Consider the following 14,837-nt stretch of genomic DNA (forward strand, 5'->3'; position numbering starts at 1 on the left):
AGGGTAGGGAATTACTGGAGTGAGTGAGGGGACAGAGGCTGACTCCGGAAGGTGTCTAAGCTGGGGAGGAGGGGGCAAGATATGGCATTGTGGGTGGGTTTAGGTAGTGGATGAGGTATATTAAATGTTTGTGGGGGATGGCATATGGGTGATGGGCTGGGTATGGGGAGCAGGGGGTGATGTCTGTCCCTGTGCAGATTCAGGGGACTATTCTTTTTGGGACCTGGTAGCTAAAGATAAGCCTGGCCCTTCAACAACCTCTGCCCATCTCCTCAGTCTCCCAAGCAGAACTTCCAACTTCCCTCTAGGTCTCCCCTCCCCCATCCTCTGCCTATTCAACCCAGAGATTTGACTGCAGCCCGGGGTGACCCCTCTGCACCCTCATCAGCTGGCTTCCACCCCAAGCACCCCCCTTTCCTCATTTGCCCTTTTTCTGTGCTCAAACATCACCTCCTCTATGACCCTTTCCTGACCCTCAGCCAAGGGTGTCCATGTGTGTCCCCCACTACACTGGGAGCACTTCGTGGGCTTATCTATCAAATCTCAGCTGTGCCCTGACTTAGTAGTCAGCAAGAAATGTGCTCGAGTTAATGCAGGGAGCAGCACTGGTCGGGGGAGGGGAGGGAGTGGGATCTACACACACACAAGCATGATGGGGCCCAAACCTGGGGGCTCTGGGCAGGGCCTGAAAGTGGTGGACCCTTGAAGGGTTCAAGTGTCATGTGTGTGTACTGGGGACACTGGAGGTGTACACTTTGGGGCATCATTCATCAGGGTGTGTTATGGGGGGCGGCTCCCTGTGGATATAAGATATGGTAGACAGACCCTGGAATCTCAGAGTGCTGGACCCTTCCTCTGACCCTCACTCTCAGTCTTTCTTGTTCTGGGGGGAGGGGCAGCAGGGTCTGAGCTAGGGCTGAGGTGTCCAGCAGGTGCTGGGGATGCTGATTCCATTGGAGAGGTGACACACACTCAGCTGGCCACCCAACCTCCAACACCCTGGGGCAGGAATGAGGGACAGCTGCCACGTTATCAGGGACACATTTCCTGGGAGCCCAAGGCTTGACTCACAGAGACCCAGGAGGGAGGGTCCCTATCCCTGGGGCTTCCCCCAGCCCCTCAGGCTGCCCCCAGCAATGTCACAAGGCCACGTGTCTGTGGTTACACCTTTATTGTCTGCTCCACTGCCCCCAAGGATTCCAGGGCCCGAAATAGCCAGGCACTGAGGCCCAATGATCTGAAGCCGCTGCAGTCTAGGTGGGTGGGGCGTTGTGGAGATTTTGGCAAAGGAACAGAGCCGGTTGGGTCACATTCCAGCCGCACTGGGCGGGAAGTGGAAGGCTGGAGGAGGGTGGCGGGGGACAAGGAGAGGTAGCCCAGGGACCCAGGCCCCCTCAGCCCTGGATCAGGGGCATCAGTAGCAGCAGGAACAGAGCAGCCTGAGGGGATCCTGAGGCCCTGGCCGTGTCTGGGGGGCAGAGATCGCTGCCTTCAGGGGGCCAGTAGGAGCCACTGGGGGGCAGGAAATGGGCCTCCCCCACTGTCTGAGAGATCCAGGCTTCTTCAGGGCCAATGGCAGCAAACAGCTCCCTGCTCCCGCGAACAGCCAAGCCCACAAGGACCCAGGAGCCCCCCTCAGTCTGGCACAGGAGCGGAGGTGCTGAGGTCACCTGCAGTGTCAGAGCCAAGGCCAAAATCGTCTGTCCAGCCACAAAGCACTGCTTGTCTCCATCCTTAGGCATCCTGGCCCCTGGTCTCTCTCCAAGGTCCGGCCAGAAAGCAGTGCTTCTTCCCATTTGGGGCCCAGTACCCAAGAATTCCAATCCTGCTCTCTCTCTAGGGTCCAGCTGCCCAACACTGCCTCTCCCCTCCCTGGACCAGGATGCCCAGGCCCTTGTACCTCACACCTGTCCTCCTGCCCCTCTGCATACAGGACACAGAGAGTCCCAGGGGGCAGAATGCCCTGATAGAGGCAGTGACAGAGTCGTGGTGTCAAGACGGAGACAGCAGCAGCCACAGGGACTAGAGAGAAGAAAGAGGGTTGTCCCAGGGATTCTGGCCTCCAGTCACCTCTCACCTCCAGGACCCAGGGCTCTCACCTCGGTCTTGGGGGTCCTTCCAGCCCAGCACCCAGCAGCTGGCCCCCAGGGGGATACCTCCTGGGTGAAGGCAGATGGGCAAGGCTGATGGGGAGGGCTTCACCCGGGAGCTCAGCTCCAGAAGGGCCAAGGGGGGCCGAAGTCCCAGGTGCCGGGGCAGGCGGATGCTGATGACCAAACGGGATACCTGGTGGCCCTGTGGGAGGGGGCTGGCCCCTGCCCGGCCCAGGTACACTTCAATATAAGGCACTGTTGTAGAGCCCAGCCTGTTGGAACAAGGCCCAATGTCACCTCCTGTCCCCCCTGCTCCTGATTGCTACTAAAGTTCTTCCCAGCCCAGGGGAAAGTGTGGAATGAATCTCCAGGGTCATTCCACCAACTCTCTCATTATTCCTCCCTCTGAATCTCTCTTCTGTCTCAAAACACTTCACAGCAATTTCCCTGCGCTGTAAGAGCCCTCAATGGCAAGAGTCCTTTGGTCCATCTCCAATTCTTCCCTCTTGCCCAGGAGATGAGTGAGACCCACCTGAGGACACAGTGAGTGGCTGCCAGGACCCAGCCTGGGGCCACGAGGATCCCAGTGCAGACTCGATCTCCAGCCACATGCACCTCTGCCAGCCAGGGCCACAGGACCCCCATCAGAGCGGGCTCTGGCCGCAGGCCACAGGCTAGGGAGAGGAGGTGACCACCTCAGTGGGGACCCCACAGCTGACCCCTGAAGCCCCTACCATGGGTCTAAGCATCACCAGGAACTAAGCCCCAATGGCCCTCCTCACCACCATGCTCTGTGTGTGGGGGACAAGTCTGTATCTCAGTCTCCTCCCCCTCAGGGCCCCAGTCCCAGGCCAGCTGGTCCTCTAGGTAGGCTCCCCGAGTCACATGGCTGATCCACGGGCCATGGGTCTGCAGGGGGAAGAAGGCTCTGGGACGTAGGCAGCCACTGGAGAAGTCTCTGATTCCAGCCAGGAACCAGGTCCCCTCCTCCCGGCACAGAAGGCTCCAACTCGAGTCGTTCTGTTGCAAGAGAGCATGTGCGTTGCCAGCCTCTGTGAGTGTGCGCAAGTTGGTGAGAGTGTATCAAAGATCCTGGGGCTTTCCTGGACTCCACAATCTCATGTACTCGGACATAACAGGTCCCACCTCCTCCAAGCCAGGCTCCAATACTAATCTATATAAAAAGTCAGCCCTTGCTTTAGGATTCTCTTTAAACCGAAGGGTAGCAAGAAAGCCCAACATCGCCCGGGGCCCGCCTCAGGCCCCTCCCGAAAGTCCTCCAGGACCCGGCTCCGCCCCCAGAGCGCTCAGCCTCATTCCGAGCCCCCTCGGCCCCTCTGGGTCCTCCTCAGACCAGCAGGCTCCGCCCCCGCCGCTCACCCAGCAGCGGCCCGCCTCCTCCTCCTCCTCCTGGTAGGCGGGGCAGAGCGCGTGGGGCGGGTCTCCCGGTAGCGGCACTGACGCCCCCTGGCGGCCGTACAGGCAGTGACACCACCAGCCGCCCAACAGCTCCGCCTCAAGCAGCGTGCTGGGGCCAGATGCGGGCTCTGGGAGGGAAAAGGGAGCGAGCCCGCGCTGCGGCCCAGTCGGGCCCCGCGCCGCCCACCTCGCCCAGCGCCGGGCCCCTGCTCACCCCCGCGGCCCCAGCGACCCAGGCGGCAGCGGCTCCCGGGCAGGAAATAGTGTTCTGGGTGCGGTAAGCATACTGGCCGCGGGGCTGCGCTCAGATTCACGGGCGCGCGCAGCTGCAGCAGCGCCAGGTCCGAGGCGTCGTCCCACGAGGCGTTCTCATGCGGCACGAGGTGCGCCACCTGCTCCGCGCGTGGGCGCGAGGGCAGCAGCACACGCCAGTTGTCCAGGTCGCGGGGCTGGCGGTCTGAGTTGATGAGGCTGTGGGATAGGGAGACTGGGGACGTGGGCCGGATCCTGCACACTCAGCTCGAAACCTCGCACTCGGGCTTAGGCTCTAGCCTAGGCGAGGATCCTGCATCCCTGGCCTGAGGCCTGAGAACTGCGTACTCAGACCCCTGCATCCTGGATGGAACTTATACTACCCTTCTACTTGCCCCCAATAGACTAGGACCTCGCTTTGCGAGTTGGATCCTACATCTCCCAAGGGGGCCCCACATCCTGACCCCGCCCAGGGAAAGGGCTGGGGCCTACGTGTAGACAGTGTCTCAGGCTGATGGGGGGGGGGGGGCAAGAATCTGTGTTTTTACTCACTCCAGGAAGCAGCTGGCAGGTGCCAAGACCCAGCTTTCAGACACCAGCGCCCCATGGCAGGGTTTGGATCCTGGCACCATCACCTGGGCTTCCCAGGGCCAGGACCCTGGCCGCGGGGCCTTCCCACACTCTGAGGGGTGAGAGGCCTGGGTCAGGGGGCCTCCTGAACCCCCAGCCTTTTCCACTCCAACTCAAATCTCTCATGTCCAGCTGACATCCAGGAGTCTTGCCCCCTCACCTGGCAGGGCGATGGTGCAGTTCTCATCAGTGGCCTCCAAAGGTCCTGACTGGGGCTCCCAGGACTGGGGGGGAAAGGCAGGCCCCGGCTCTGACCCTATCACCTGTTCCCGTATCCATGCCTCATAGGGAGCCACAGCAGTGAAGACTCCAGGCCGGTTCCTCCGCCCACAGCCAAAGCCAAAGCTGGTGATTCCTGCCTGGAACCATCGGCCACCTTCCTCACAGACCAGGGGTCCCCCAGAGTCTCCCTGATGATAGATGACTCAGTGTCAGGAGATCAGCTCAGGGACCCAGCACTTATACCCACCAGCACCTCACAGAGTTTCTACACCTCTTCTTGATGGCTCAACATACAGCCACCTTCTCCTAGAAACCTGCCTTGGCTGTGCCTTGTTCTCTGTATTCCCTACAACTCTAAACAGAAGAAAGCCTTGTAAAGCAGAAAGGTTTATGAGCGGCCAAAGCCGGGAGCACCAAGCTAATGCATTAAAGGCCATGCCAGAGAGGCCTGCAGGTCTCATTCAGAGCCAAATGATTCTTGTTCATTAAATAGTTCAAATAAACCCTGTCTTGGGTTTCTGAGTTCACCCAATTGATAAAGTAAATCAGAGATGCCAGCATGCAGGAGGAAGAGGCTGTTAGAAATAGGCAATCTAGGGGCCGGCCCCATGGCTTAGCGGTTAAGTGCGCGTGCTCCGATACTGGCGGCCCGGGGTTCAGATCCCCAGCGCGCACCGACGCACCGCTTCTCTGGCCATGCTGAGGCCGCGTCCCACATACAGCAACTAGAAGGACGTGCAACTATGACATACAACTATCGACTGGGGCTTTGGGGGAAAAATAAATAAATAAAAATTTAAAAAAAAGAAAAAGACATAGGCAATCTAAAAGCAGCAAGAAGGGACAGTTTGAAAGCAAGTAAGGAGGAAGAACTACAATGAACAGACACTAAAACAATGCCTCTGGGGCCATTTAATGCTGGGGCATTGTCCCTAAGACATTTCTGTAATCCAGGTCGGGCATCTCTGTGACCTGACGAGAGTCACAAAGAAGGTTCAGAATCATCTAGAACTGTGCTGTCCAATATGGTAGACACTAGCCACATATGGCTATTTAAATTAAAATTAATTAAAATGAAATAAAATTAAAAATTCATTTCTCAGTCACCCCTAGCCACATTTCAAATGTTCAATAGCCAATGTGGCTAGTAACTACCATACTGGACAGCACAGATAAAGAACATTTCTATCATCATAGGAAGTTATACTGGACAGTGCTGGTCTAGAGGAATTTGAATTGTTTGCAATCCTGTTCAAGAAGGCAGGGGATTATGTCCACAGGTCCTGGAACCTCATAATTGAGAGGGACCCTGAAGACCATCTAGCTTGAATTCCCATCACCACCAGGCATGCTTGAGTGCCCTCAAAAATGTGTGTCATTTGAGGAAAGTTTCTGGGTTAAAATATACTATGTTTTGGCCTGCAGCAGGTTATCTGGAAGATTTCCTTCTGTGAAGGATTAATTCATTTTTTTAAATAACTATTTATCGAGTGTCTACTAAGCAACAGGTGCTGTGCTCTGAGCTGGAATGTGGGATTATAATAATAATAATAATGATAATAATAGCTAATACTTATTTAGCTCTTATTAAGGACCAAGCACTGTTCTAAGTGCTTTCATGTATACAAATTCATTTAATCGTCGTAACTACCGTGTGAGGTGGGTAACACTATCATCTCCATCTTCCAGATGAGAAAGTCTGGACATGGAGTGGTTAAATAACTTGGCCAAGGTCACACAGCTAATGAGTGGTGGTGCTGGGCTTCCAACCAGGCCAACTCACTCCAGAGTAACCACTGCACTATACTGCCATAAATAATAGTGCCCACTTGTTGAGACCCAAATTCTGTCCATTTATAATCTTCACATCAATCCTATCCATTGGCAGTCTTGCCCTCTTTTTGCAGATGAGGCTCAGAGATATGAGAGAGAAGAGATCTATTTCTAACACCACTTCCTATTGGTTAGGGCTCTCCCTGGCCCTGTTGGGCAGGTGCAGGGACCTCCTCTCACCTGGCAGGTGTCCTTGCGGCCCTCCCGGTAGCCAGCACACAGCATCCCTGGCAATAGCTGGAAAGTGAGGTTGAAGGGCCCGGGCCGGCTGTAGAGACACTGACAGGCAGTCTCTCCCAGCAGCCTGAGCTCTACTTCTTGTAGCACCCAGGGGAGAGGCAGGGGGTCTGCAGGCAGAACCAGAGAGCAAATGCTGTGAGGCAGGTAGGGAGTGCCCTGCTCCCCAGGGCTCAGCTTTGTCCCCTCCAGCTGCCTCCTGGAAATCTCTTTCTAGATGCCCCATGGCACCTCAGCGCCCCACATCCAAAACCAATCATCACCTCCTCCTGCTCCTCTCTGTTCTTCTTCCTACATTCTCATCCCAGCATGGCCCCATCAAGCATCCATGGAGAGCTGCCATGGATGGTTGTGCACTGCACAAAGGTCCCCAGCCAACAAAGGATGCGGGCGGGGGTTAAAATCACTAAGCTCTGAGCCCTGACGTGGGCTGTGTCGGTCCTGAGAGGGCACACTTTTCAACAAAGACATCATACAGACTGAGTTACCAAGCCTGGAATCTGGGTGTCATCCTTGACCCATCTCAACTTTCCCTCCCCAATCACTTCCCAAGTCCAGAAAACCTCTCATTTGTGACTTCTTGGCATTTTCACTGCAACTGCCTGAGTTCAGGAGCCACAACTTTGAGCCTAGACGATTGGCTCAGCCTCCTCACTGGTCTGTTCCCCAACCCACCCTTCACTTGTTGCTGCCGGCGGAATTTTTTCAAAGCTCAGCTCTGGTCTTACCAGGAACAAGCAATGGATTCCACTGTCTAAACCTGAGGCCTCAGCCCTGTCCTGAGGTGAACGTGGTTTTGATGGAAACAAAGTCTCAGGATCCAGAAAGGGGTGGGGGAGCTACTTCCCTCCCCACCGGGAATCCTGAGAGGTCAGGTGATGGCTGAGGCTGTACTCAAGGGTCATCCAGGGAGGTTTGGGATTGATTGTCCCAGGGCTTTCTGGAGCTGAGGGGTACTCAGGCCCTTAGTCTGACCTGAAGGCCTTGGTGGTCCAGCCCCAGCAGCTTTTGCAGCCTCTGTTGCCTCCATCCCCTCCACTCCAGCCTGGCAACCTGGCCCTTCTCCATCCACTATGCCTCACCTGGGTCCCCAGGATGGCGTCCATTTCCCCCCACTCCACATTTCTATAATGCCAACTAATGTGTTCTCTTCACAAAACCTCCCCAGAAATCTCCTGCTCTGGGTGCCCTTTGTCAGGATGGCCTGGCCCCCTCTGCACAGACTTCTTAGGTGCTCAGAATGACCCTTCCTTGTCACTTCCTGCCCTGAGGGGCCCCTGCAAGCAGAGGCTGTGGCATCTCCTCCTGAAGCCCCCTCGCCAAAGCCCCGGGCACTGCACAAGTCTGATTGCAGCAGATGTGGAATAATTGTGGGGCCTTGCTGACATGGAAAGGTAGCACTGGATAATGAGGATGATGGGGGATGGAAAAGTGGTCTATTTCACCCCACCCCCCGCCCGCTTACATAGGTGTTTGCTTATTTATTCAATTTATTGTTTGTCTACCTGCTAGAGTGTAAGCTCTGAGAAGGCAGGGATTCTGGCTTATGTTCACTGGCGGATCTCTAAAGCCTAACGGTGCCCAGCACAAGGAGGTGCTCAAGAAATGTGTGTTGAATGAATGAAAGACGGACTGAACGAACCAGGGTGAGTAGGGAGAAGACAGGAGGTTGGGAAGCAAAGAGATGAGTGGGGGAGGTTAGGATGGGAGGAGGAGGGACGGGAGGAAAGAATGGCAGAACATGCATATAGTAATATGCCAGGGGCTGTGCTGCAGTGCCCGGGGCACCTAGGGTACAAATATCTAAAATGCATTAATTACCGCTATGCTAGGCACTGTGCTATAAACTTCACGTGGGTTTTCTCATTTAATCCACACAACAACCCCATGAACTGGGCACTATTTTCCTCAATTTTCAGGGGAGGAAATGGACTTAAGTGAAGTGCTTTGTCTGAAACAGCAGAGCTGGGATGGGAACCCTAGTCGAATCCTAAATCCAGGAAAAAAACACTAGAAGGAAAGGTGAGGAGGAGGGAATGGAGGGATGATTCAGTGGTCTTAGTTTGAGAGCCCTTGGGGCGGAGGGTAGATGCAGATAGGCACGGCACTTACCGTGGCCCAGCAGAAACCCGCCCTCCAGGCTCCGCCTGAGGCCCCGCCCCGTGGGCCCGCCCTGCCGGGGCCACCGCTTTTAGGACACGCCCCCAAGGTCCCGCCCTGAGGACCGCTCAGTAGGCTCCACCTCTGCGATAACCTCCCTCCCCGGACACCCTAAGCCTTACTCACCCGCCTCCTGCACGTCGCCCCAGCCCGTGGCCCAGCAGGCTGTGCCATGAGCGAAGCGGTGCGAGGCGCGGGGCAGGCAGACGGGCCGCACGGCGGGGCCCAGGCTGGCGGGCGAGGCCAGGCGCAGCAGGGCCAAGTCGGAGCCCAGTTCCACGCTGCTGTAGTTGTCCGGCACCAGGATGGCGGCCACTGCGTGGACCTGCCCGCCGTCCAGGGGCCCGTCCTGGGAGTGCACGCCCAGCAGTACTGACCAATCGGCCGCGGGCTCCAAGGTCCCGTTCCTGCGCCGAGGGCGAGGCGGGAGGGGATTAGGTTGACCCTCTGGAGGGTGGGGGCTCAGAGCCAGGGAGAAGGTGGGGTCAGCAGGAACCCAGGAGGGGCGGAGTCGGACCCAGATTTGGTGCTGGGGCGATCGAGGTTGAGATACACTCTTAAAAGGGGAGGAGCGAATCTGATTTGGAGGTGGTTGATTAGGGGCATTGGAAAGATGAAATTCAGACTCGGATGTCTGGAGAGCGGTGGGACAGGTCTGCTGGCGGCACCACCAGGCTGAGAACCAGGATACCCCGTAGGGCACCTTGGGGGAGAGCGAGGAGGCGGGGGCAGCTCGGCTCCAAGTTAGCCTGGAGTACGCAGGGGTCAGGCTTTGGGCCGTGCTTGGCTTTTGAAGGAGAGGGGCTGGACAAGGGCGAATACTCACTTCACGAAACAGTGAGCAGCCGAGAGGACCCAGGAGGGGGCGATGAGGGAGCCCCCGCAGATGTGGCCCCCCCTCTGATGCAGGCTCACCTGCCACGGCCAGGTGCCCAGCTGCGCGTCTGAGCCCCCCATGATGCGGGCAGAGGGCTCAGGGCGACCGCAGTCTACAACGGCGTACCGAGGAGGTCATGGTTCGCTCCTGTCCCCCATGCCAGATGCACGGGTAACTCAGGAGAAAGCCCCCTCCCTGACCCTGCTTCACCTTGCCCCCTGAACAAATAACAGAGAGGACGTAGGCACTTCTAAGTTTCTGGTCACTTCCACCTCGCTCATCCCCTTCAGCCAGCCTTAACCTCCTTTAAGATCTGAGGACCTCCCCTCGCCATTCCTTACCCAGATCGTCAGGTTCTTCTTGGGTAGGACTAAGAGCTGTGAGTCAGAGGGTAAAGAGAGGAAGAGTCTGGTGACTTCCAGCCCCTGACACTGCCCAGCCCCCATCTTCCTGATCTCCATCCTCCACCCCCTACCTTTCTCTTCTCCAGTTCCCTGCGCTTCCAGCCCCGCCACCAGCACCCATGCTACCCCTTCTATCTTTTCTGACTTTCCCCCAGTCCAGCTGCCTTACCTGAGTCCTGGAAGGCTCCTGGGATGGGGCTGATGGCTGGAAAGAGGGAGTCAGGGAGAAGCTGGAGACCTGTGCTTACAATGTGCCCACCCTGGCTCCTTCCCCACAAGCTTTACAGCTACTGCATCTCTCCATGGCCCCCAGGCCTCCTTTCCCCTCCTCTCAGGCACTATTCCTCTCCCTCCCGACTCCTCCCCCTCTCCTTCTACTGATGTCCCAGTACCCTTCCTCCTCTGACACCCCACTCTGCACACAGAACCCAAAAGTTCTGCCTTCCAGCTCCCCAAATGCTAGGACCCAGTCCACTTGCAGCGATCCTCTGTCCCTTGAGGTTACCAAGGATCACAAGCGGGAGGAGCAAGTGCTGGGACATGGCACATTTGAGTCAGCTGGAGGTGCAGAGATGGGTGAAGGTCTACTCCCTTCCACGGCTCTGTCACTGCCTAAGAGCCAGTGACTCCTGATGGCCCCAGGAGCAGCCCCACCCTCCCTGGCTGGAGCCCATCTCTGGGAATCTGAGAGGATCTGGGGCTGGAAGGGGGAAGTAGGGAGCCTGAAGGCCCCACCCAGATCCCTGTGCACATCTCACATCTCTGGAGGCCCAGGGTGGGGGTGGAAGGCAGATGTCCTAGTTCCAGGACACCTGTTGGGCGGGGGAGGAAGGAATGGAGAACCCTGTGGGCAAAGGTAGAAGGAGAAGATAGCCAGGGGCTGGGAGGCCAATGTTCTGGGTCCTTGGTGAGGCAGGACTGCAGGTGAGCAGTGGCCCTTGGGACAGAGGAGGTGGCCCCTCATTGGCATGACTCACCTGAGACCTCACTTCTGCTTGGGGTGCGGCTACCCCAATGGCTTCGCCTTTTCTTCTCACACAGCTCTGGTTACTGGAGTTGCTGGCCAGGTCCGGAACAGGGGCCCTAGGGAATTCAATCCCATCCCAACAAAAGGATCACAGATTCCGGCAGGTTGGGCAGGGCATAGGATTCTGGGAGGGGGCTGGGCAGGCTGGCAAGGCCAAAAAAGACTCTACCCTTCTCTGTGTTAGAGTGAGTACTTTCACTTAGTCTTTGTGTGACCTTGGGAAAGTCACTCAACCTCTCAGTGTATATCCATAGGAGTCCACTTAGGAAACATATGGCACCCCAAAGAGGAATTGAGGAGAGTTCGATGAAGGAACTATTTACAGAGGTGTAGGGAGGGTTAAGGGAAACCAACAGGGGCTAGTAAAGCACCCCAGGGCTAGCAGTAATGGGGAGCCCTGCCTGAGAGGCAAAGAGAGGGAGCCGATACTGGAACCAAGAAAGTGACAGAGCTACAGCTGTAGGAGAGGCCAGCCAGCGCCTTCAGTGGAGGAATGCAACCTTCATCAATCTGTGGCTCAGCAGAGAGGGAGCTGGGCAACAGAAATCCCCATCTCACTGTCCTTCTACCCTCTGATCACCTGCCAGCTCCTCCCATCGTCTGAAACCTACCAGAAGCCAGAGGGCAAGGGAGCCCATGATGTGGCCCATAAAGGGTGCTCTCCAGGGGAACAGATCAGGATGGAGAAGGGTGGAGAGTGGAAATGGAGGGTCAGACAAAGAGTATCCACATACATATATCTATTTTCTAACCAATAGTATAAGCTAATAATAATGGTGTAACTCTATTAGTCCAGTTTCCCTAGAAAACAGAGGCCTAGGCTAAGCCTACAGGCTTGTGCTTTATTGCGAGGTACAATCCAGGGCAGCAAGAGCAAGGGAAAATGAGAAGTGATCAGGGAGGGAGGAAATGCAAATCCAGGGACCCAACAATTGACTGGATTGAGTGACAATCTTGCTAACCTCAGCTGGTCCACGGCAGACAGTGAAGGCGAACGTGGTGGTAACAACTTCAGACTTGTTAACAAATCCTGGAGGTTCTAGGTCTCCTCGGGCACTCATTTGTAGGCATTTGCCCCTCCAAAGATAAAGAACCAGTCATTTATTCAAGAAACGCTCAGAAAAATGAGGCAATGGGCAAAAAAATGTAGGAAAGAAGAGAGAATGTGCACGGTGGTTAAAGCAAAACTTGACTGCCGTGAAGACCCTCACCTACCAACTGCTCGCGCCAGCCCGGTAGTTCTCAGGACCTCCTTACACTCTTAACAATTATTGAGGAATCCAAAGAGTGTGTGCAGGGGCCGGCCCGGTGGCGCAAGCGGTTAAGTGCGCGCGCTCCGCTGCGGCGGCCCGGGGTTCGCTGGTTCGGATCCCGGGCGCGCACCGACGCACTGCTGGCAAGCCATGCTGTGGCGGCGTCCCATATAAAGTGGAGGAAGATGGGCACGGATGTTAGCCCAGGGCCGTCTTCCTCAGCAAAAAAAAGAGGAGGATTGGCGGATGTTAGCACAGGGCTGATCTCCTCACTAAATAAATAAATAAATAAATAAATAAAAATAAAAATTAAAAAAAAAAAAAAACAAAGAGTGTGTGCTTATGTGGGTTATAGCTGTCAATATTTACTGCATTTGAAATTAAAACTGAGAAATACTTAAAATACTAAATTCATTAAAAAAAATAAGTCCTTTATATGTTAATGTAAATAACATTTTTATGAAAAATAACTACATTTTCCAAAACAAAAAAAAAAAGTAATGAGAAGAGTGGTATTATTTTACATTTCTGCAAACCTCTTTAGTGTCTGGATTAAGAGAATACAGCTGGATTCTCATATCTGCTTCTGCATCGAGCATGTTGGGATATCACATGTCAAGTAGCCTTTGGAAACCTAGGCTGTACACTGGGCATCATGAAAATAGTTTTGGCCTTGGGGACCCCTCTAGGAGTTCCCAGACCATATTTGAGAACTGCTGCTCTAAGACAATAATTCTTTTTTTTTTTTAATTTTTTATTTATTTATTTTTCCCCCAAAGCCCCAGTAGATAGTTGTATGTTGTAGTTGCACATCCTTCTAGTTGCTGTATGTGGGACGCGGCCTCAGCATGGCCGGAGAAGCGGTGTGTCAGTGCGCGCCCTGGGATCCGAACCCCGTCTGCCAGTGGCGGAGCCCGCGCACTTAACCGCTAAGCCACGGGGCCGGCCCTAAGACAATAATTCTTAACCCTTTCCCCAGCCAACAGATCTGAGGAATAGGACTTGCTTCTCTAAATAGCACAGTGGTTCGCCAAAGCAATGGATCTTGTGGGAGGAAGGGGGAACACTTCCCTTTAGGAAGACAGATTGGAATTTCTGGTGGGTGCAAATGCAGGTTGCAAAAGCTGCCCAGGTGATTCTGATTGTTCCTCCATCCCAAGATGCCCTTGCTTGAGAAGCACTGCTGTAAGCTTCCTAACAGGCAACACAAGAAGGAGCACAAAGAACTTGCTGGAATGCAGGAAAGTCTATATCTTGATCTAGGTGTTGGCTTCACAGGTGTATACAAATGCAAAATTTCATTGAGCTGTACCCTTAAGATTAGTACACTTTATGCACTTTACTGTATGGTTGTTATGTCTGAATAAAAAGAGACAAACACATTTTGCAATTAAGTAAATTCCAGGGTTGGTTAAGGAAAAACGAACTGAACCAGCTCCAAAAATGCTTTCCTAGACCACAAACTTTGGTAAAAGGTGAAGCATTACATCAGATACACCAGGACGTGCATGTTATGTAGTTTCTGAAAGAGAAAAATAATGAAACCCTTTAGCAATTGGAGAAACAATAAAAGCATGCTTAAGCAAAGTTGTTGATATTACATTCCTGATAAAAAGGATAATTTCTTTAAAAGAAATTTGGTAACAGGTTTCATTTTTCTAAATTGGCCTTCTCCCTAAAAAGATTATCACTGACCTAGAAAAAAAGACATTCTTCAGATAATCCTTAAAAATTTTTGTTTCTCTCAGCCAAGCTTTTGAAAAGTACTGAACGGAGGGAGCAGGAGACTGTTCCATAGGTTAAGGGCAGAGCCACATACGCTCCACATCAGCCAAGCTGGGCAGTGCCTCATCTCCTTGGGAAAAGAGGATGCGCAGAAATTGGAAGTCATTCCACTTCTGGTCAGGGTTGTTCTGTGAAGATCTTGCAGGCAGGGCTGTATGTCTCCTCAGAAAATAATCTGGGGTGTCTGCTCTAATGCACACTGGAATGGGTGCCATCACAGAGCAAGGCTGCAAACATTTTAGTTTGGAAAACTGTTAAAGCAAATGTAACCCATGGTAAGGTTACCAGATAAAATAGAGGATGTTCAGTTAAATCTGAATTTCAGATAATCAAGGAATAATTGTTTTGTATAACTATGTCCCATGCAATATTTGGGAAATACTTATACTAATAAATTATTTGTATTTATCTGAAATTCAGATTTAATTGGGTGTCCTGTATTTTTATTTGCTAAATCTGGCAACCTTATTCCCTTGGCCATAACATTTTCTCGCTAAGTTACTGTGTTGTTGCCTCTCTGCATGGAAGAATGAGACTTTCTGAAGTGTGCTCCAAAATAACATGAGATGGGGCCTAAAATGCACACTCCATCTTACTCAATGGAGTGACCTTCTGCGTGGGAGTATTTGAGAGACCATTGATAAA

General features: G+C 53.9%; 1 protein-coding gene across 1 annotated transcript; it reads right to left on the reverse strand.

Moving 5' to 3' along the window:
- Positions 1-363: 363 nt before the first annotated feature.
- On the reverse strand, positions 364-10,704 carry PRSS36 (serine protease 36). The gene is made up of 15 exons (XM_087417352.1): positions 10,633-10,704; positions 10,297-10,332; positions 10,065-10,100; positions 9,673-9,835; positions 8,973-9,253; positions 6,630-6,796; positions 4,555-4,804; positions 4,317-4,446; positions 3,727-3,983; positions 3,474-3,640; positions 2,876-3,113; positions 2,626-2,767; positions 2,100-2,365; positions 1,901-2,022; positions 364-1,670 (listed from the first exon to the last, which is right to left on the reverse strand). The coding sequence occupies exons 1-15, from the start codon at positions 10,667-10,669 to the stop codon at positions 1,395-1,397; spliced, it is 2,568 nt and encodes an 855-aa protein (XP_087273478.1). The 5' UTR covers positions 10,670-10,704; the 3' UTR covers positions 364-1,394.
- Between the last annotated feature and the right edge of the window lie 4,133 nt (positions 10,705-14,837).

Source organism: Ceratotherium simum, chromosome 26 (assembly GCF_057802395.1).
Source record: "Ceratotherium simum simum isolate JZ-2026a chromosome 26, ASM5780239v1, whole genome shotgun sequence".
Taxonomy (NCBI): Eukaryota; Metazoa; Chordata; class Mammalia; order Perissodactyla; family Rhinocerotidae; genus Ceratotherium; species Ceratotherium simum.

Excerpts from the sequence above, each read along its gene's own strand:
- PRSS36 (XM_087417352.1), bottom strand. The coding sequence starts at position 10,669 with ATGTCCCAGCACTTGCTCCTCCCGCTTGTGATCCTTG. Across the intron at positions 3,641-3,726 it reads GGGTCGCTGGGGCCGCGGGG|AGCCCGCATCTGGCCCCAGC; the intron begins GTGAGCAGGGGC and ends TTTCCCTCCCAG. Across the intron at positions 1,671-1,900 it reads GGCAGGAGGACAGGTGTGAG|GTGACCTCAGCACCTCCGCT; the intron begins GTACAAGGGCCT and ends CTGACACTGCAG.